Raw genomic sequence first — 23,470 nt, 5'->3', positions numbered from 1 at the left:
TTAAATCCTACCTTAGTTATAATGCACAAAAAATACATATATATATAAATTCATATTTAAAAGGAGTCCGCATTTACATTTTTTTTTTTACTGCATGAAATACCTGCTCTTTGCAGCTTTCACCCCCAGTCTTTTAAAGCTAAAATAATTTAAAAACAAACAATAAAGGTAGATATCACATACAGGCTGTGGCTATCTATATCAGTCTTTAACGTATAAAGCAGAGAGACAAACAACTGAGAAGTCTATTCTCCCCTTGCTGCACTCTACTGTGAACAGAAACAAGTTTCAGTACATGCACACGTATCAAGAGGTAAATGGACCCCAAAATATTGCTTGTGCTACTAAAAAAAAGGGATATAAATGGAGATGAGAAGCTAACATTTAGACCTAAGGAAAAGAAGACACTTAAAAAACCCCGACAGTAACATAAGTTGTGCAAATTTGGGTGTTTTTAAATGCTGCCTATTTTTTAGCTTATAATATAATATTAAAATAAGGTCTCTCACTTATTAAAAGAAAGCTTGGCTGTCCTTTTGAGAACACTATAACAATTTACAATGGCAAATTTATTGAAAAACAAAATTCATTTTACAAATTCACAATGCTTTATCAATTTAAAATGAATGCTGCATTTCCAAAAAGCACAACCTCTAACTTTTCTTGTTTCTTTTGTACCAGCAATTTACAAAAAACCCAAAAAAACCCCAAAACCCACCCCAAAACAAAAACCCCACAGTTCCCCCCAATTTTCAAATAAACATGTAACAGAATGTAAGTTTGATAATTAGAAAATGGCAGTTTATAGACCTTCCCCAGTTCCAAATGTGCAGTAGTGCTTCATGATCCTTGAGGGGTTGGAAGGTCAAATATAATTGGAGGGTTGGTTGGTTGAAAGCTGACTGTACATGTTGAAGCATTGATGTACGTTGTATAACCGTCTGTCATAATGCCATAACCTGTAGGGAGAATGTGTCACGCTTACTGTAATATAAACAAACAATACTGCCCGTGGGCAGCTGCACTGAAAGCTTGTTGTGGAATCAATGCTTTGGAATAAAATTAAATTAATCCCTCCAAAATACAAGCTCTTGCAAGGCGCCGCAAAAGCCTGATTGAAAAAAAAAAAAAACCAAACAAAAAACCAACGTATTGTATTTGAAATAAGAACGGATGTTTTCCGGCTCTGTACAAACTTTTTCCCCCCTGTGGAAATCCTCTGTTGCAATTGGATACAGAAGAAACACAGACAAAACCACACGCGTACTCTTCTAATTACTTAATTGGTGAGCTGTAGTTAACGTGCCTGTAATGTCTGTCATAAGAAAAAGACCAGTCAGGAGCAAAAGATTTAGAAGTAACTTTGGCTTCACCTACAAAACCCCCTTTCTGGTCAATGAACTCAACCCAGCAAGCTTTTCCCATGCTAACCCTTATCATCTAGTTCCTCATCACAGGTCTGATGTTCACACTGGATGGTGAAACCTTCAAAACTCATTAGCAAGTTAAAAATATACACACATACATATTTACTTTACATATGTTATCTACCATGAAAATCGTGACTAAGAAAAGGAATCTCCTGCTACAAACCCAACAGAGCGCTGGAGGTCAATGGATGACCTCTACCTTGAGCAGAGAATCAAGGTGAAGGTTAGAGAGATGACTGCTTTTCATTATGAAGGGATCTTGAGAACTCATTTCCCAAACAAAAAAACAAGAAGCAGCGAGTATTAATCACAGGTTTTTCAGTATGCCAAGGACTTGACTCCTCAGTAACGCTAAGGCATCAGTTTCAGAATGCTGAAAGCTGTTCTCAAACTTCTAAACATCTGGCCAGCAACGCCCAGTTCTGGGCACCTCAGTACAAGAGGGATATTGAGGTGCTGGAGCGAGGGCAGAGGAGGGCAACAAAGCTGGGGAACGGCCTGGAGAACAAATCCTGTGAGGAGCGATTGAAGGAGCTGGGACTGTTCAGTCTGAGGAAGAGGAGGCTGAGGGGAGACCTCATCACTCTACAGCTCCCTGAAAGGGCATTGTGCAGAGGTTGGTGCTGGTCTCTTCTCACAGGGAATTAGTGACAGAACAAGAGGGAATGGCTTTAACTGAAACAGGAGAGGTTCAGACTGGACATTAGGAAAAATTTTTCACAGAAAGAGTGGTCAGAGTGGAATAGGCTGCCCAGGGAGGGGTGGAGTCACCATCCCTGGGTGTGTTTAAGGGTTGTTTAGATGAGCTGTTGGGGGATGTGCTGTAGGGGAGAACTTTGTAGAGTTGGGCTGATGGTTGGACTCAGTGATCCCAAGGGTCTTTTCCAACCTGAATGATTCTGTGATTCTTGTTCAGAGGGTGCTGTTTCTCTGCTGGCCTCTCTCTTCACTCCCACTTGCCACACAGGAATAGGACGTAACGGAGGGTTGTGCACTCCAGTAATTTGGGGCAAGTGGAGCAAATTACAGCAACCCATGAATTGAGTCATACCTGAGCCTTCGTTCAGCAAATGTGATGTGAGAAAACGAACGATAACAGAAGCACAGAGATACTGAAAAGGCAGAAGCTCTCCTCTTACAGCCATTCTCTCAAGGATAAGGATATAGGGGCTCCAGTTCCACCAGTGCACAAGCTGAGAGTAAGCTCTGCCATTGTTTTCAGCTGCCATCCACAAAAAGCTAACAAAGAAGCTAGGAAAAAAAAATCTAGCAAGACTTTAGCACCAAATATACTTCAAAAAAAACCCACAACCAGTTTCACGGGGGAAGAGAACTTCCCATCGCAAACCCACAGGGGAAAAATGTTTTTCTTTTAAACCATTATGATACAGTACAGATCACTGCTGTCTGAAAGCTAAGATAAATACAGCTACCCACAGTGTCTATCAGAAAGAATAATCACTTCAGAATTGCTGCACTGTCCGTGCGTATTACTTTATTTATTTAGACTGGCAATTTTGATTTAGATCACCTCATGGTGGGAAAAAACTTGTTTGTGGTTGTTCTTGCTTATCAACCAGGAAAAAAACCCTGCATCACCAAAATGTGTGTACAGCCTCTGTTGATTTAATGGAATGTGGTGCATGTTCATCTCGGCTGGAGCTGGAGGAGAATTAATTGCACTGTAAGATAATGCTCTTTACACTTGGCTATTTCTTTCTATACCGAAACAAGCTGTTCTTATGTCTTCTGCATAAGTACTAAACAGGATTTTAACTTTCTTGTTAGTATTCTTGTAAGAATTTATTTGAACATTCACTTTTAATATGTGCTGCCACCTTTCCTGTGAGATTTAAATGTAAGTTGTTGCACGCGGTTCCTCTGTTCTTTCTCATAATAATGACCTTGCACATTAAAATAACTTCCTCTCCCATTACTTAACTCTATTACAACTATAAGTTTTATCATCCAGTGTGCCTACAAAGGCTGTAGACAATTTACATGTTTTAGCTGGAGATCTTGCTGTGTTCACTTATTTTTCATGTGCAAGGTTGAATATTTATACAATATTCCTATCATTTCCTGGGTGCATTAAAGATTGCTATTCATGCCACTATGCTTAAGGTCATTCTAGTATTTCCATTATAAACTCTTTATTTACAGACACCAGGCATGAAACTCATTGTATGAAGTCACAAGGGCTTCAGAAAAACCAACATCACTAGTTGAGAAAGATGTCCTTTTTTTAGTTTTTCTTCTATGAAGTCCTCCAAATCTGTAAGCCTATGGAGAACCTAGATTAGAGTCAATGGAGAAACCTCCAGGGGGGACAATACAAAGCACTTAATGTGTAATTCTGAGTTCTAGGGTCACAAAGTCTTACACTCTCTCAGGCAGAACTCCTAGTGTTTGTCTCTCAGCCACATGAAAGCTACAAAATTGTATTAAATATTTAAGTATCTTCCAAATGTATTTAATCTCTTAGTCTCTTCCACTGCCACAAACTGAGCTTATTGTTTATGAAGCTTCACACTCTGACTGATCTGGTACTGACAGTGGGGAAATACCTGTTCTAAAATATGAGGCTGCTGGAAGGTAACACACAGAGTACAAACTGCATTACAAGATGCTTTTAGAAATGTATGCAAAGTGAGTTCTAGCAGTCTTTCTCCTGATGTCTGACTCAAGATGACCTCCTTTCTGCTTTTCCTTATATGCTGAGGGAGGTGAGCTGGGACAGTAAGTTGTCTTCGATTTTCTTTTATTTTTGGAACCTTTCTTGGCTCCTTTGCTTGGAATAATGGAGATAATTTTCATTTTGGCTTCCGAGTGTTGGAAATCTCATCTGTTTCTCTAACCAAGTTTGTCAAAATTTGAATTCCTTTCAAATAACCTGTATAGAATAACCTTTGCACAGTGAAAGATGTAGGTGGCTAAATGTAGCACACATTCCTGAAACTGTTTTAATTCTGGCATAAATTTACGCAGTGCTGTGCATGCAATCACTTCCCTCAACTCCCTCCCTACTTTAGTCCAAAATGCCATTATCCATCCTTTGCAATACACCATCACAACGAGTTTCTCTGAAATCAGCCTGAGATCAAAGAGCGCAGTGGTGCTGCTCCTTACCTTCATGAATCCCACCAAAGACATGGAGTTTGGGCCTTACTCTCCTCTGCACCGTGTTCAACAGTTCCACACAACCCACTCTCTGCAGCTCCTTTGGAACCCAGTCTCGAAAACCTGAAGGCAAAATGCAAATCAATACTATTAATTTTCTCTATTCAGGTAAGGTTTCACGTAGTCTTTCAGGAAGTCATAATTCACAGAAGGTTTATTACATTATCTGTAGTCATAACCTCTCCATTAAAGCACACAATGGCTTTTAAGAAATGTTTCACTGTCACTTTGTCTTCCTCAAGATTTCCTCCCCTCCATCTGCATTAATATTTTTCTGGATGTGATTTGGTTTTTTAAACTATAGGTTTAAACTCATCTTCCACCTTGAAACCCTGGGACATTTATTCCCGGCATCGCTGCAGATTTTTCTTCCCTTTCTCCTGGCTCTTACATCAGTTTTCCCAAGCCAGGTATGTGGTTACTCCAGAAATGAAACACCTCAGGAGGATCGGCTGAGCTACGACCCGATACCTCTGCCACCCCGAAGATTTAAAATACAGTCTCCCACAGCTTCCAAAGGAACACAAGTCTGCGAGTGTCAGGTTACTTCTGAGCCCCCGGCCACCTACAAAAAGCAATGTAGAAAAATAGCTTCCAACAAGCTACTGCTAATTGCCTACGCTGCCACCCAGTCCTGCGGATTATATAGAGAAACACCCAAAACGTGACATCAGCTATTACAGAAGTCTGGACTAGCACTGATATGGATCAGCAGGGCAAGATGAATGAGGAGGAGCAAAAGGGAAATCAGGAGCCACATCCAACTGTAGCACCGTTCCACTGACTTCAGAGTAATTACACCCTGTGCCAAGTTTATCCCAGGTAGTAAAAACATGCTGTGACGTGAACTTGACTGAATTTTGGAAAGAACAAAAAGTCCAGTTGCAGCTCTACCTCCCTTAATATTTACATAATTTAAAAAGCAGCATTTTGTCAATGTTATCAAGCAGGCTGAGACCTAGACTCCTTTTAGGCACAGTACTAGCACCTAATCTGTGACTGTAGTTAAAAACCGGTGCCAATCTTTTGAAATTGAACTTCATTATCTCTATCAAAACCAAAATTTAAGTATGCTTATTCAATTAAAGCACTCATTAGTGTCTGCAGCATCACAGTATTTCTATATGAAACCAAAGAGCAGATGGATTAGCAACCCATTTAAAACAGCACCCCTGAAACATTATAAACATGCTTGTGGGGTTTTTTGCTTCTTTGGGAAAATAAAAAGATTAAAAGATGCTATTCAAAGCGTTGGTTTTCAATATCCGGTGCGCTCCACTGTCAGTGTATCACTGTTTTATCAAAGCAGCACGCTGGTAGCTCTACTAAGATTAAAGAGAATTTACAGACAGTCTTGCAACGTTCTCTAAGTAGTATTAAAACAGTAACCAGGATATAAAAGGACTGCTAAGTACATCACTGGCCAAAAGCTTTCTGGACTTTTTTTTTTTTTTTTTTTTCCTTAGCTCTGCTTAGATTGCTGACTCTTAACTTAATTGTGGCACAAAACAAACATGCATTAATTCCTGACTTGGCAGTCACTGAGAAGATCTGTGAGAGCACCAAACCAGCCTGGTAGCACTTCAGTGCTGTTTTATAACAGCACCTTGAAATTCTGAGATTTTTATTTTTTTTTTATTCACTACCATCTGAAAAGTCAGTGCCTTCATGTGATCATCTGACCCCTTGGATTTCAAGAGCTTACTAACACTCTGACAAAATCACAGTCTACTAACAGTAACAGTAATGAAGAAGAGACTGACACACTTCCTTATCCTGATAAAACGTATTTATAAAAGGCAGATACTCTGTTGTTGTAAAACCAACTGAAATATTTCAAATATGGTCCTAGACTGCTTGCCACGTGTCTTAAAGAAAAGCAGTAAATATGCAAAACTATCTTACAGGATAGTGAAAAAACAGTGGGAATTTTCAAGTGGTTTTAGTGTGGGCTTTAATGACCTTAGATATGCCTTAACTGAGTGCTCCCGCCTCTGCCAAATGACCATCCTAGTGTCCTTCTGAGACCATCAGAACTTAGTTTAGAACTTAAAACTAAAATGAGGATCAGTAAATTACATTTACAAGGCAAGCAAAATTTAACTAGATGGGAAACTTCAAATACTTAATGAAAAACCAAATTATGCACTCATAGACTTTTGCTCTTATTAGTTTGGGTAAGGAAGAATTATCTGAGAACAATTTTATTCCTTTACAAATTTGCTATAAGCCAATAAATACCTCTAAAACTGCTGTTAACATATTCTAAGTTTACATGGACATTATCAAGGAGAATATGCGACTACATACTCCTGAACTCTTGGCTGCATACACTAAAATCTCAAGGTAACATGTCATTATAGGGGAAAAATGTTTTACAAGTTCTAGCCAATCTCTGAAAAACTGTATGAGATTGGAAACTGTCAGATGATTACTGCTCTTAAATGAAATGTCAAACTATAATGGCTATGGAGTCAGATACTTGATCCCACCTAGCTTAAGTTCAACAAAAAAATTTAGTTTTTATTAAGAAAACACCTGGAAGCTCAACAGACCTGCTAAACCTAATCATCACTTTACACTTCTTCCAAAAAGGCTTTTTAATTCATAGTTTTGAGTTAGGGTGAGATTACGGTACATCTTATAGCATTATTAATTTTGTTTATTTTGAAAGTAAATATCTCATGCAAAAAATAACAGACAGCTTGTTTCACTTACCAAGGGGAGGTCCATGTGTCATTAGTATATCAATTCCCTCAGGAATTAGGTTCCACTTGTCTAGCAAAGACTGACCTCTGGGTAGGTTAAAGCCCCATCCATTAAACCATGGTGTCCTTGGGAGGAAAATAAGATGAACTGCATTAGTGTAAAATAAAAATCTTTTCCGTTCTCCAATTTTTCAGAACTAAACCAGTTTCTGTGCTTTAGAGATTACAAGCAGACAGCCTTTTGGAAGGGGAAGCTTCTAAAATAAATTGGTTCAAATACATACATACACTAATCTATACATTTGAATTTAGATTAGTATCTGATGCTCTTTTTGTACTTCAAGAGTATTCAGCCCTGAGGGTGTTTACTCACTATAGAGAAAGAGAAAAACATTAAAACGACGCAGTCTAAATCTGAAGTTTTCTTTAAAAGTTTGGGGATGCTCAAACATAAGAACTCCTTCCTTATATTACCTACCAAAACAAGCAAAAAAATCTCGATTTGGAGGCAGGAGTCCCTTTCTCACAACACAGGGCAGCTAGTGGGTAACAGCTCGACAGTCAGACTGTACGATGCAGTGGTTATAAGCACCATCTGCACTACAGTATTTCACCAAACTCAAACTTGATCCTTTCAGCACTTTGAGTATCAGGACACTGTCACTTAACTTGGCTTTGAACTCCTGAGCCTCCCAGAGGTCTTGATCACACAGTGTTTAGCCTCACAATGACTTCTTAAAGAGATCTTGGGATTTAAAATTCGTTCAGTATTTTTAAAGGAGAACTGAGATGCCCAGCCTCCTCCACCATAGCACGGTGCTGTTCTGGCACTGGTTCATCCATCAACCCCAGCACATAGTGATGAAACGCAGACCTTCTCGAAGTACTCTGTCAACGCTTAACAGCCAAACTGAGTAATTCTGGTATTATAATAAAGCCTCTCCTTACCAGGGTACACAGAGCAATTGTTCTGAAGAGACACTATAATATTTACACCTGTTAACTAACAACTTTTTATACAGCTGTTAGTACTGTACAAATTTTGTTTTCATCCATGTGTGCATTTCCTAGAGCTCAGGCAACAGATTTAGCCTTGATTTTCTACATAGGATGCTCCTGTCCTAGCCCCAGTCATTTGGGGACATCTGTCTGAGAGTTCAAGCTACTCCTGCAGTCTTCTGTGTACTGCAGTTTTGACAATAAAAACTCAGAAACTGGGGAAAACCACCACAGACCAAGCTTAAAGAAAAACATACCTGTTAAGAAGAGAGAGAGTGCATTGAGAGTCCTACATAACTGCATTATGTAAACTGCCTCCAGTACCCTCTAAATCAGGCACTTTTTCAGCCTCAAATATGCATTTAAGTGGGAATTTCCTGATGTGTTTACATCTCTAATTTTTATTTTTTGTAATGAAAGCATTTTGTTTTCCAGAGACAATAATTTGACCAATGAAGGTAGTTCTATGTAGTTTTATATATATATATATATATATATATATATATATATATAGTTCTATATTATATATATGATACTACACCCACATAGGAGCTCATTCAATCTAGCAGATTCCCTGGATGCTGGATGAATGCTAACAAGAGATGGGTTATTTAACTGTTAGTTAAACATTTGATGTGAGCTACGGATTCCTCATGTGCCTAGCAATGAAACTTCACCTCTCACTACTGGCTTATTCTGCACCCACTGAAACATGAAAAAAAGTTCCTATGTTGTAAAGTAAGGTCAGTGTACCTCACAGGAGGGTTGTATGCAACTGAATTAAAACTGAAGCATGTGTCTTAGCTTTAACTAAATCACAAGTGTTTCTGCTTTTCTATGACTGACCTTACTGAAACAAGTACCAAAATTTCCTTTCCTATAACGCTGCCAGGTTTTAACATATCAAGATTATTGTAACCTTTAGGGCTGCAGTTAAAAGTTAAAAATATGGTTTGGCTAAACATTCAGCTGCTTAAAAACACAAACACAGAGCACACAGGTTGAACTTTTCACTGTCAATTAATGATTCTTTCCCCACTTGCATTTCTCCTGCAGATAATACTGTAGTTATTACACCATAGTTAAACCTGAAACGTGAAACCACATCTGTGATCTCTCTGGAGCTCTTTGGAGACTACAACCAGAGGAAAACCTGGATTTGTCTGCAGGATTTTTATTTTATTTTCTTCTGAAGCACTGGGGGAGGAGGAGGAGGAGGAGGGGAACCTGAGCTCCAATATATTCTTCATTCACCAGCCTCTGTAATTAGCTGTGACTAACAGGCACCACATGGGAATCCACTTAGAAGAAAACTTTCGAAAAACCTTCCTCATTATGCAGCATGTGCACAAAAAAAGATGGTCAAGTATTTCTTTAATACACTAAATATTTTCATACAAAATGAATGTATCGAGGAGAAGAGCAGGCATGACTGGAAGAACACCTGGATTACAAAATTAGGTTTCAGGCATTTAAAACACAAACCTGCACTGCATATTCAACGAGAGTACTGCGCCCTGACCGGGCAAACTGCGAGTCCCTGCATTTCTGAGGTGGCTCAGGCCTCGCCAGACAGTCAAGAGGAAAGAAGACGTGTTCAGAACCCCACCAAGAAGAAAAAACAACTTTACGGCAGATTCAGGTTTAGATGAGATCACAAGGCAGGTCACCCGATGTTTGCACTGTGCTGTGTTGCAGTGCAGACAAAATGGAGTTGATGTACTGTGAATCCCGTGAGTGGACAGATGAATAGCTGTTTACCCCCAGCAAACTTTAAATGTGTGCAGGAAAGACAAAGCCTGCCCTGTAGGTTAGGCAGCATCCTACCAAGGGGTATCAATCAGATAGGGATATTTTACTCCTGTTAGTGCCCCTTTTTTGCATACGTAGGAGTTAAATAGAGTCGCTCATGTCTTCTAAATTAGAGGGAAAAAATTGTGTGTGTAGTTACATGCCTTCTGCAACATATTCTTAAGCAGATTACTTACTGGGAGAAACCACATCGTACCTAGGGAGAAATGTCTATAATGAACTTTGGCTGCACCCACTTGTGGTAAGCTGCAATCAGGTGCAAATAATTAGTAAAGGCTACTTAGTCATTAGTAACTATATTTAAGGTCTGACCTATTTTTCTTTCCTATGAAGCTCTAAGTAAAAAATTTCAGTTAACTCCTAAACCCATTAATAGTATACTTAATTTTTAAGTAGCTGGCAAGAAAAGAAAGCTGTCAGCTGTTGAATACCGCCACAAGGGAGGCGTAGACGTAAAAACCACAGGGATTAGTAATGAGAGGTTACAAATGACTTTGTCATTTTACGTCCGACGGACCAGAACACTTCCTCATACCCGACACTCGGTGTGACGTGGGTCCCGCTTGCCCAGCGTGTCAGCCCGTGTCTGGGAGAACCTAATTGAGCCTCCGCTTGTCAGAACCACGCTGCTCCTCACAGCATCCTTCATGTGTCATCCAACCGTCACGATAATTCTCGATCCCCGGCTCACCTGACAGCTCAGCCCTGCCCTGACTGCAAAGCTTCCTTAGCATTTAGGGATAGCAGTTATGCTGGCACCAGATGTGACACAGGGAATATCCTCATAAAAGGCAGACACCTGGCCCACCGTTACTCTCTTCGGTTCTTCATTTCTATGCAGGAATCCCCACAGATCCCCCTCCACCTGGCATTTTGGAAGTTACATTTCCTGCCATTCAAAGGAGGCTTACGCAGTGGGCTGCACGTTATTTTCACACCTTGTGCTGCAAGAGACACAGACATCACCTGACATAATACCAAGAAGGAGGGGATCTTGAGCATTGCAACAGGAGTCACCCTCCTTTTGCAGGTGCACTGGGAGAAGCCTCTGACAAGACACAGGAATCCATCTGCTTTTAACAGCAGAGAGCTGCCTCTTCAGCGGGTGATCGGATCTCCCTTCTCCCAAGTACCTTTGCATGGTTTTGTTGGTTTACTATACATTAAAAAACCCCACAGGGATGAAGCATTATTTTATGACACAAAATCACCACCGCTCTTTGGTGCATAGGCTTCAGAGACAAGACTGTCGCGTGGTGAAACAGGAAACACAAGGCCGTGGCCAAGTTCATCCAGATGATCCAGGAATTTCAGCTCCTTCTGGAACTTTAACACTTTTAAGGGATGGTTATCTCCTACTGCCTAGTTTCATCTCTTCTCTGGCTCATGAATTTAATCACCTGATCCTCAGAGTTCAGCAACTCAAAAGGTAAATGTACAATAAGAACTTCTCGATTCAGGTTTTCCTTTTACCTCTATCAGTAAATCCATTTATTTCAATAGTTTCTTCTAAAAAGAGTTAGGAAAAAAAAAAAAGTTATCTCATGGGTTTTTAATCCTGCGTATTCATTCATTCTTAAGGCTACCTAGACTTTTAGGAAAGCTTCAATTTTGCCCTTAAACCAGTAAATGCACAGGAGGCAAAAATCTCAGTCTGTTTCCTTGCACAACATTAACAGCTGAGGGGGTGTCAAAAAGCCATTGTAGCAGGAAGCACTTCTGTGCAACTAACAATAATAATGACAAGCTCTTTATTTTTTGTCAGCATTCAAATTGAACACATAGACCTGGCTCAAGAGGGGGAGAGGCAGTTCCATTAGGAGAACAAAAACTGTGGGACAGGACACTGATGTGCACTCCTAGACTTGTTCAGCTGCAGGACTAGCCTACAAACATGTCCCCAAAGTATTTCCTACAGTCCTAGACGAAAGCTGCAGCAGTGCAGTGGACTAGCAGAGAACAAACTGCAAAGGGGGAAGAAAAAAAAAAAAAGTGACCTTTGTGCACCGAAAAGAAAAGCCTTTCAATCCTCCTCCCTGCGCCCCGAACGCAGAGCACAAACGTTTGCCAGGGCAGAGCAGCACACACGTGCCCGTCTCCATTCAGTCAATGCATAGAGTGTGCCTAGTGGGAATACACAAAAAGGGATCGTGGGGCGAGGGAGAAGGGGAAGAAGGAGAGCGTGTGTAATCGTGGAAACAAAAGGCTGAGTAGAGCAAGTGCACAATGTATTAAGGAACCAATTTTACAAGATAAGAGCTTCTGTAAAGGCTCTAAAACTTGCCTTCTGTGCTGCAAAAACTTTTTTTTTTTTTTTAGCTCGCTCTTATAGTGAATATTCAAATGATTTTTCCTAATGCAACAACAATCAGGAAATCTTAAAGGCTAAATGATTTCCTAAACGTGCTCATTATACGCAATGTTGTGATATCAGTAAAAGGCAGAGTCTGGTGGCTCGGGCTGTATTTCATTCCCGCTAGCATTCACCTGCTACGCCTCAGTGTCCCATTTAGAAAGTAAGGACAATAATATACAACTGAAAGAAGCATCACTGGGTCTGGTTCCTTGGGGTTTTGCTTACCCTGCATCTTTAAACGGCTGAAGCTCTCACGAAAGTGGGTTACCAGTACTGTGATTATGTTAGCCATGTTACTCTATGTATCTCCTTATTACCGACCTGCACAGCAGTCAGGAAGTCTTTATAACATACTTCTGCTGTTTTTAAAAAATCTTAATCTTAAAAAAACCTGAAGCCTTGACAGCTGCTATTTTTTTTTCTTCAGGTTTTACCTCTCTCTTTCAACTTAGATATGTCTAAATGACAAAACCTTTAAGAAACACAATCACCCACATCCACTGTGTTTGGAGGGAGAGTCCACACAGTGACTTTTCTCTATGAAGCAGTCCTCTACGATGAAAAGTTGCAGCAACCACCTCATCACCACATGCTAGTGTGACCTGGTATACTCCTTGCACCAACATATTCTTGATTTCTACCTCAGGTTGCACAAACTGGTCAATGGAGGTTTTAGCTTAGACTCTTCACAGAGACCCGTGCTTGAATCTCTGACGGGTAAGAAGGAAAATGCTAGGACCTTGACCCATGGATGTGCTGATCTGGACCAGATTATCACCTAAAACAGGGGCACATACAGGAGGTAAATGCAGCTTTAGCCTAAGCCCATACGGCTGGAAAACTATGTGAAAAGAATTCCCTCCTGCATCTTGTAGTTTTCCCCTCTCTTGCTCTCTGCACATCTCTGCCTTTCCTGCCTCCAGGCTGCCTCAACTTTTACTGGCAGGTAACTGAGCTCTGGTTCCCAAATCTAAATGTAGTTTCTGGTTTCTCTGGTGGCCCATAACAACCACTGGCATCTTCTATCCCATGTCTTGAATGGTTAGTGACGCATTTTGGAGCAGGAACATAAAATGTCTGCTCAGTTCACATGTTTTGTGTTAATAATACCAGAGCATCACAGAGTATTTAAGACCACAACTTGTCTTCTGTAGGGAAGACCTGTTTTAAAAAAAAACAAAAAACAAAAAACAAACAAACCCTAACAAAAAACAATTGAAGGAAGCTGTGTAAAAAACACATAAAAACAATGAATGTCAGGGTTTAAGAAACTTGAGGCCAAAGGAGCAGACGACAGCAGGTTAAAATGCCAGCAATGTCACGAGGATCACAGGACATGGAGGACAGCAGGACACAGAGCACAGGGCCCCCTGAGGACAGGGAAAAGAATATAAAAGGAGGTAGATGAGGGGATGACACCAAGAAGCCAGTGGATACTGGAAAGGAGAGGAAGGGAGTAGATGAATTTCTAAAGTTTATGACTCAGACAACCTTTGCTTAAGTATCTGAATTGCTCATCAAAGAGGAAATTTTCTCCAAACCTTCTGAGGTTTTCCAATCCCTAACTGTATTGCAACTATTTTATTTAGGGCTTTACTTAATGAGATCTGGGAGATATTTTAATATCCAAAAAATATGAAAATAATTCAAACTTGACTCAAGGGCTAATTTCATTCTACTTTTTAAAAAGAACAGAATTACAAAGGCCTACTAATAGAAGCAAGTATTAGACCTTAGATATTTCTGTGCTGCATATAGTTGAGGATGGCTTGAAGGATAGACCTTGCCTAAGCTAGCACCAGCCTCAGCTGGTCTGTACATTAAGTACACTGCATTTCCCCGCTTGGTGATGGGAGCACTGTGTCAGGCTATGAAGTACCACACTGGACTGATTTGCAGAACCACTTCTCGTTCCAGCGTGGGCACATTGTCCCCTTCATTCCTATACTGCACCCCTGTGCAGGGTACGTGCGCCCCTTGAAGTGCTGAAAGGATTCTGCAGTATTGAAAAGAGCCTGAATGCCTCAAATTGTTATTGTAGAATTTTGTGGTCTTTGTAGAAACACAGAGAATCACAGAATATCTGTCTAGAGAAAGGAGCTCCCTGGTCCTGAAGCCCATCACAACATAAACTGCCCACTCTGAGGGGCAGGCCAGAGGGAATGAGGGAACAGAAGGAAAATGCACCTGGCTGAAGTTTTGATTCAATTTTGCTCAACATATGTGCATGTTACAGAATGATGCTTGGATGCTTGGTTTCCCCTGGTGAACATGATCATAATACGCTAGATGTATTAAATCTTAAATGAATTTTCTACATGCCTCTTATTATCCATGCAGGAAATGTGAACTGGCAAAGCTTCCACCCCAGGTAGATCTGAGAGTGGGTTTTACTAGTAGCCCTATTTCTGCAATGGCAACACAAATTAAAGTAGAGCAAAAAGCAAAAAAAAGTAATGACTCCTCTCTCAATACATTACTTATTTATGCTTATTTTTGATTCACCAGGGTAGCATGTCTGTTTGACATGTAAAAACCAAAATTCTGTACAGGTGTAATTACACCCAGTAGCTTCTGTTGAGTATTTTAATATCTTTCTAAAAGTAGCATTTGGAAAATACTGAGATGGCTGCCTTTCAAACAAGCAGGCGACATTCCAGTGAACTGTGACACGGATGTTGCCAGATATAGATTGGTATAACAAATAGAACACTCCAAAGAAGTTATGCCTGCCTGTTCTATTGGTGAACTTGTTTCTTGCTTCTAAGAAACAGCCTCTAGAAACTTTGTGGCTTTGAATGCTACTTAAAGCAGAATTCTTTAGCATCACTAGAGTTTCTGTAGTTCCTTAAATAGGCTATGTTGGTCAGAGAATACCATCCCTTATTCATTAATAAACGCCGAAGCCACAAACCAGAGGAATTACAGATATATACTCTTATGCAATTTCAGCACCTTGATGTAACTTTAAATCTGCATCCCGTACTGCTCTTCATATATGTAACTTAATGACACCAACATGAAAGGTGGGTCTTCCCCCAGAGGGTTAGTTTTGGCTCCTGAGGAGTCGCTGAGCCAACGTACCAGTTCCCTGCTCTCCAGAGGGGCCACGTCCTCCCCAGACACCCACCCATCAGTCCTCATACCACCTCCAGTTCTTGCAGGCCCTACCACTTTGAATCCTGACCAACAAATGGGGGAGAACATGAGATGATGTCATTACTTCTATAAGTCATGGCGCGAAACACAGCCACAGAGGATGGAGGAAAAAGCAATAGCTGGGCTCCCGGAAAGGTAGCCACATTTTCTCACTCTGTTGTCTGAAGATAATGCTCTGAAAACAAGAGACTTGCTGTTTTATGCTTACAGGAATACTTACTAGATATCACATCTGTGTTTTTGGCCACCTTAGGAGTGAAATCCAACACAAATACTCAATCTCTCACAGTAAACTACAGTTAGTGCACACCTAGAAAGGACTCTAAGTTATAAAGTCTCTTGAACGGTGGGCTTACATCAGAGCCAAATTTAGCTCTTGTATTTGTCTTGCTTTAGAGTTTTCCATATAAACACACTTCTATGCTCTAGGACATGGCATCAAGAAGAAAAGATTCCGGTCTTTGTGCCCTTATGTTCTGGATGTCTGAGTTGCCCTTGATTTTCATGATCTAATTTCCAGAGTTAACAAACCAGTTTGTTGTTTCTGAAAATTAAAAAACCACAAAGCACAAACCTACACCACAATCACAGGAACTGGAAGGCTTTCAAAAAACTCTTTTCAAGTATCTTGCAAGTAATAATTAATACAGCCTCAGAACAGTCTAGATAAGAGCACTCTTTATAGAGGTACTGTGTCAAAACCAAGTTGACTGCACCAAGAATAAATTTGCCAGAATATATGCCTAAATAACTTGCTTAACGTGAATCAGATGGTAGACACAGAATGCTGCACTCCGTGATTTTCACTATTAGTCTTTAACAGTAAGTCAATTGTTCTTATCTACTCCAATGATTTAAAATCAAGACACTGAGATTGCTTATTGCCAGATGGTGCTGTTTATCTATAAATACCATCACTATTTTTATTTATGTTTTACTCAAAATGCTGCTTAGCATTCTTCAAGAAGAAACTGAAACTTTCCAGAATGCATGGTAGGAAAACCAAACAAGGTTCACATATATTAATCTTCCATGCACACACAGCCCACAGTATGTAATTGTAGGAACTCCTAACATAATCTTCTGAAAATTTACAGAAAAGAATGGAAACAGTTGGTTATAATTAGGCCACAGGATACTCCCAGCATTTCTTGTTTGTTTGAAGTCTGTGCTATCTTCCGTTTCAGCTTATTCTTGAAGCTGGATGTAAAGTCACTTACCCTCACTAACCAGATGAAACCAGCCTAAACAATCAAAAGAGTTTCCAGTGTCACAATACACACTTATTTCGTATTTAGGTACAGTGTAAAATATCATGGCCAGACTTTAACAGATAATACTGGTTTACTATTTAATTCGAAGTTTTAGAAAATATCATTTCTTTTAAAAATATGCAGATTTGCTTAATTTTCTTCATTTACTACAGCCTTTGCATTGTGCAGAAATTTACCATGTGGACTACTCAAAGTTTCACCTTTACTGAAAACTGTGATCCTACTTTGGAGTCTGCAGGAAAGGACAGTTAGCAACTCCTGTCTAATCTTCATCCAAAACACATTGTTACTTTGTCAAATTCTGTCAACCAAGAAACAGGGGGGGGGTGGAAATCATCTGGGGAAAGGGGCAAACACGTATCACACCTCCTTCTCAGCTCAGGAAACTTCAGGACACTTGTATGCAAACAAAGTTCACACGTACAAAAATCCTATACCCGATATTACATGCATAGAACGCACACATACGTGTGTGTGTGTGTATACAGGTATAAAAATATATTTAACTCCTGTGCTCTGCCTGTGACAAGGAGCACAACAAATAACTTGAAGAAATGATGCAATGCACTCCCAAACCAGTGAGAACTCCAACTGCTGTAGCACTCAAGCATGACCCCAGGAATATAAGCTAACATTTTCAGGTTATTACCTGGAGGAGCTGTCTTATGTATGAGCCGATTTAGGAAATCAATTAAAGTAATGCAGTTACTTGATCAACAGATGAACACAAAGAAAAAAAAAAATGACAGAAGAGACTGAGGGCAAAAAACATAGGAGGGTCATAAAAGAAGCAGAAGCTGCTAGAAAGACCGCAGAGAGAATCTGGCATCACAGAGGTAAAAGGAGCATTATTTTAATTGAAAAGGATCTATTTAAGCATGGGTCACTCACTTTTGTTGTCTTCAAGATCATTAAACAAGGAGCTCAGATTACACGTGAGTCAATTTACACAACATTTAATTTCAGGCTCACCCACCTTCATGTTGTCCCTTCAAAGAGGTTTGTGAGAGATGGAGATTACCACAGACTGAATGAGAGTTAATTTGACTCTTCTGGTAAAAAAACAAAACAAAACAAAACAACCAAACCCTAACATGAAAACTTTAATTAGAAACCAACGTAGCAGAATTTTTACCTTGGTATCACTGTCTCCACCTGACCAACAAGATGCTATTCATAGTCTTTCCAGTTCTCACCTTGATGGAGATGGGATTTTGAACCCCACATTCCCCTCAAAAGTGTGTTAATGAAATGTAATCAAGTGCAAGCAAAGAGCAGGGAAAAAAAAGAGGTAGGGAAGATGTCGTTCCCAGTGACCATCAATCAAAACTCCAGGTTTTATGAAAAGCCTGAGTTTCCTCCCTGCTGGCCTGCGGTGTAGTTCAAACCCCTCCGTGCAGCCGGGTGACCAAACTGCCCCTCCGGGATCACAAAGCACCAGCTCCGGTCAGGCACCGTCCTGTGGGCGACGTGCTGGCACCATCTGATGTTTCTGGTGCTACAAATGCCACGCTATGGGCTTCACAATTACACATTCATCCCTTGGTATCATATACACTTGGGTTTTTTTAAAAAAAGACACTTGCAAAGAAAAGTTGTGAGCTCATATTACAAGTTCCCACCTGAAGTATATTTTGTGCTGATGAGTTACAAGCCTATGAACTGGTGGTTTATAATAGAAAGGCAGACTGACATTTAAATAGAATGGCACTGGAATAATGGCTTTACATTAGTATTTTATGGGAGGCTGAATAACCACAGAGTTAACACACTGTATTTTCTGGCAATAAAAAAATCTGCTGAAAACAAAAGGTCATTTTATTTGATAATGTAAAAGAATTAGATTTGTTCTGTATGGTCAAGAGAGTAAAGGAAAGATTAATTCTTAGAGGAGAAGTCAATATATCAGGATGGCTAGGATTGGTTTGGGGTTTTAATTCTTTAACCATGTTGTAAAGCCTGCGGTTCATAACCCGCAGCCATATATTGCTGTACGCTGTAGGTTTAATACAGGCCCCAGACTTCAGTCTGATCTGATAAAAATCTGAAACTTGCAGTAGGCCATTATGTGGGCAAACTATTCATTTTATATTCACCTCCTTGTCGTGTCAGTGCAGAGGTCATCTAAAGAGGGGGCCTAATTAATCAAACTGTCAGAGCCAATGAGGAGGAGCATGTTAATAGGACTTTTATTTCACCCAGGAAAGCAGTGGTCTGACAGGAACCAGAAAATATGGCCTTGATGTTGCTGTTTATTAGCATTGCTGAGATCAGTGGTAATAGGTGCCAAGCAGCCTATGTTTGATAAAGCACTGAATGTCAAGAACCTGCACCAACTAGAAATTAGGCTGACAAGAGGCAAGAATCTCAGCATATTGATAGCTACCGGAGAGCAGGTACGGTTTGGATGTGATCACAAAACCAGAACCTGCACAGAACACGTTCTAGTTTCCTCAAAAGGAGAGAAAAAAAACCAAAACCAAAACCAAAACCACACACCTCTCCTCCCGCAAATATCAAAACCCACCAGCTATTTTCCTGCACTTAAAGGTGAGGCTTTGCAATATTTAACTCCTATTTGGCCCCTACAGGCACACGCAGTGACAACTCCCTCAGAAAAGCCCAAAATTTGGTACTATGGCACTGAACTTAAAGGATTGCCTTGGTGGGATCCCGTAGTGGTATACGGTCATCACACCAGCAGAGCCCTACATCTCTGTTATCCTTTGAGAAATCTGGCAGGATTGTAAATGGTCTAAGCCGAGTTTAAGAGCTGACACTAACTGATCCAGATCAACGCAGAAGCTGCACCAGATGAAGGACTGTCATGGCCCAGGCAGCAGTTAGGTCTGTGCACCTCTTGCTTGTGTTAGATCGGGCACTTAACAAGTTAAACCCTGGCCCCACAAAACACAATGATAATGCTAAAATAAACGCAGTGAAGATTTTATTTCTTACCCAAAGCCGTCCCAGAAAATTGATGTTCTTAACACAAAGTGCATGCCCATAGTAAAAAAGAAAACACGCATATCTAAAAGGGAGTGAGTGAGTGGGAGATATAAGAGATGCTCACAGTTTCTGAAGGGCACTGGACTCATTTTAGCAGCAGCCACGGCATTTGCTGTGTGGGTGATATATGTAAAATTTTAAATTAATTATTTTAGTAATGCACCCCTACGTGATTTCTCAGTCTGCAATGTATTTTATACTTCAGGCCATGGTAGGGTTTATAATTAACTACTTTCTGAAACCATTTTAATTAATTTTTTTTTTCCCCAACACCATTATTTCCAAATGAATAGAGAGCTAACATTAAATAGCCTTCTAAATAGAGAGCTGCAGGAATCTACTCTTGTAGGATAAAGCACTCGGAATCACGCCCTTAGCGATGCCCCCGGAAAGGTTTAAGTGAAGAATGTAGCAGCTGAAAGGAAATGTGCTGCCAAAGGGGAACCTTGGACACTGACAGGGCATGCAAGTCCCTGGCTAAGTCAAAATTTTTCTTGGTGGAAGAGGAAAGCTGTTGTGTCTATGGCTGCTGCCATGGATCCAAATATCCTCATCCTGAATGATTTTTTTTTTTTTTTTTCTTCTTCTCTGAGAATACTCCATTGTCTGGATCTTCCTCTTAAAGCCAGCAATACTAAAATTGGAATCAAATGATGCAGAACAGAGTTCTGTGCCTCTCACTTGGGTGAGTCAGGCTCGCAGGCTCCATCCCTGAGCTCACAGCAGGCTGTCGGAGAGGCAGCACAGTCCTGCCTTCTGAGCTGTGGACACCTGTCCCTCGTGAGTGGACCAGCACAATTCAATCTACAAAGACTAGAGAGAGATACTCGCAGTAAGATATTCTTCTTTGGCAGAAAACCACTTGGAAAGCCTCCTGCCTCTGTTCCCTGCTCCTCTATGCCACAGGCACCGCTCCTTCCTGGTGGTACTGGTGAGAATGAGATGGGGCTACCGATGTCACCCGTGTTTAAAAAAAACAAAAAAAGGGAAGATCTTTTCAGTTAATTGGTTTTACAGGATGCAAATCTTCAACAGCGCAAATACAGGACTGGAGAACCTTAGCACTGGGCTCAGGACTGGTTATTCGGAGCAGGAACTGCTTTTCTAATGGCAAAACTAAAAGCTTTACCATCAAACTACAGCTTTAAAGATAACAATGCACCCCTACCATAGAAGAAACGTATGAAGAATAATTAAGACACTCTTCCCTTCCTAATCTTCTGCTGTAGACAATGTCCTTTTGAATGGTTAAAATTATATTTCCCCTTGCAGTTTTATACTTTCTAATTTAAACTTAAGGCACGCCCCCTATACTTCACAGAAAATATGTCAGACTGAAAATAAATGCAGAAATCTAAAATGTGGCCCAAATGAGTACCCGTTGGAGCTTTAGATGGCCATTTTCACAGCTACAAGAAAAATAAATGCTGGTGGGCAAAATCTTAATGGTTACAGCCTCATTTTTTGCCTCAGTGGCAGCAGTGTTAAAAACATGTATTACAGCTGACCATTAGCGTACAAAGCAGCACAAAAATTTGGAACTATGTTAAGTATCTCTTTTAACAAAGTCTTGAAGAGGGTTTTTCTGCCATTGACAATGTATTACTTAGCCATTAACAGAGTATTTTATTGTACTATTGAGTAGTATTAGATTATACTATTAATTGGGGGGGGAATGTATGTGTGAATTTTTTTATGTCACACCTTCATTTACTATCATTGTGTAGTCAAAGTATGACCAAGCAACTGTTTCTTCATAGAAGTATTTTCTATAAATTGCTTGCCTAACCTCACAGAGATATTGCTCTTACTCTGAAACAAAAGAAAATCTGCACGTTAATCCCAATGACATTGCTATAGGAACCTTATTTACAGTATGATAAAAAAAACGGTCCTTTCTTACAGCCTCATTAAATCTAAGCCTCATTTAACTACTAGGACATTTTTACAATGGGTTTACTGACATACTATGATAAATGTCTGTATAACATCCTTCAACAATAGCCCGACTATAGCCATAACCACAATGTGTATAAACACTGCACGAGTTTAACAATGCGCTGTCCTGAATAGTAGGAAGTGAAGTAACACTAAATGCATTTTTACTAACCCCCACATCTCCAAACCTGTGTTTTGCTTTAGGTTTTTTCATTGGTTTCTGTTTTATTTTGGGGGGCTGCTTTGTTTTGTCTTCTCAGTGGGAAAAGAAACATTCCCCTTAAAACTGTGAGAATTAAGATGCTGAACTTTTTTTAATATTAGAGGATACCTTTGAAATTTTGATCTAGACAGAAAGGTTTCCTGAAATTTGATTCTTTAGAGATAAAAGGGTTGGCAGCAGGATGAAAGCAGCCCTACCCTTTTTTCCATGTCAGAGAAATGAATGGAATGGCTTATGAATACATGTAACTTACCCATTCAGGAGCCACGCTGGTGCCTATTTGTCCTGAAATATCAGTGTTAGGTTACTGTGCAAAGCAAAATAACTGTTAGCCAGCATGAACTCGATCCACAAGAACAATTAGGGCCAGAACAAGGTTATTAGAGACTTAACAAACTTTTCAAACTTCAAGGTGACGCAAGAAATTAAAAGATATTTCTGTGGGAATCATACTTTCAAAACACCTTTATAAACAGTTACCCATTGTAAGTTACTCTTGCTAGGAACAGAGATCTGGAGTACCAGAATTGTATGACAAACCAAATCTGAACAGGCCCAACTGCCTTCCTGTTCATGGCTGGCCTCTGATTTAATTTCACATCAAATGATATCGCAAAGCTGGACACGGTAAACCTACAGTATTTTCACTGGAGACCAGGGTCTGACATTCTGTCTAAATGAAATTTCCCAGTTGTCCCAAACACTTTTTATCTTATTTCCATGCTAGCAGTTTGAAATGTCACTATATATTGCCACAGTGACAGATGAGCAAAGGCACAAGAAAGCAACAGAGCTGGTTTCTCCAGTGAACCATGACTGGCAAACGTGAACATTTACTTTTGCCCCTGGCTTCTGGTCCATCCCCAGGTATTAATGGTAACAGAAGCAAGCTCTGCAATGTGACTTCATGCAGGCTAAAACATAGTGCACGGGTTAAGAAAACTCTGTATGCACCTATCTATGTATGTATATACATAAACACATTATTAAAACACACTACTAAGAGCCAAATTTTGCAAATTTTTTTACTTTACTATCACAGGTTACCTCACTAAAGTTAGTCCAAGACTGACAGCAATAAAATCCCTGCAATACAGAAGATTGAGCCACGTGGCCATAATACATACTTTCTGTGGCTTCATAGACTGAGGATCAGATGATACTGATAAAACAAATACAGAAAACATCCTTCAGAAAACTTCTGCCATGAGATGATGCCTCCTGCTTACTGGGATTTCAGAATCTGCAAAGAATTCCTTTCAGCAACAGTGGGGAGAAGACCATGGTGACATTTATCACTTACGCGAGTGGTTCTATTAACTACAATGAGGTGTTCCAAGGACAACTTCAAGATCAAACTCTCAACTTGGGTTTCTCTTTTC

At 40.0% G+C, this 23,470-nt stretch overlaps 1 protein-coding gene across 3 annotated transcripts in view; it reads right to left on the bottom strand.

Annotated features, from left to right (window-relative positions):
• Nucleotides 1–737: 737 nt before the first annotated feature.
• The window catches only part of MPPED2 (metallophosphoesterase domain containing 2), a 213,262-nt gene continuing 190,529 nt past the window's right edge, over nucleotides 738–23,470 (bottom strand). For all 3 annotated transcript variants that reach the window (XM_026850830.1, XM_026850831.1, XM_026850832.1), the window contains 3 exons: nucleotides 7,329–7,444; nucleotides 4,560–4,673; nucleotides 738–959 (listed from right to left, as the gene is read on the bottom strand). In XM_026850830.1, the coding sequence (XP_026706631.1) occupies nucleotides 841–959; nucleotides 4,560–4,673; nucleotides 7,329–7,444 (349 nt within the window). In that variant the 3' untranslated portion in view covers nucleotides 738–840. The remainder of the gene's footprint in view (nucleotides 960–4,559; nucleotides 4,674–7,328; nucleotides 7,445–23,470) is intronic.

This window comes from Athene cunicularia (assembly GCF_003259725.1).
Source record: "Athene cunicularia isolate RWA chromosome 5 unlocalized genomic scaffold, athCun1 chr5_part3, whole genome shotgun sequence".
Classification (NCBI taxonomy): domain Eukaryota; kingdom Metazoa; phylum Chordata; class Aves; order Strigiformes; family Strigidae; genus Athene; species Athene cunicularia.
The sequence above is the reverse complement of the archived record's forward strand: the minus strand, read 5'-3'. Positions and strand labels throughout refer to the sequence as shown.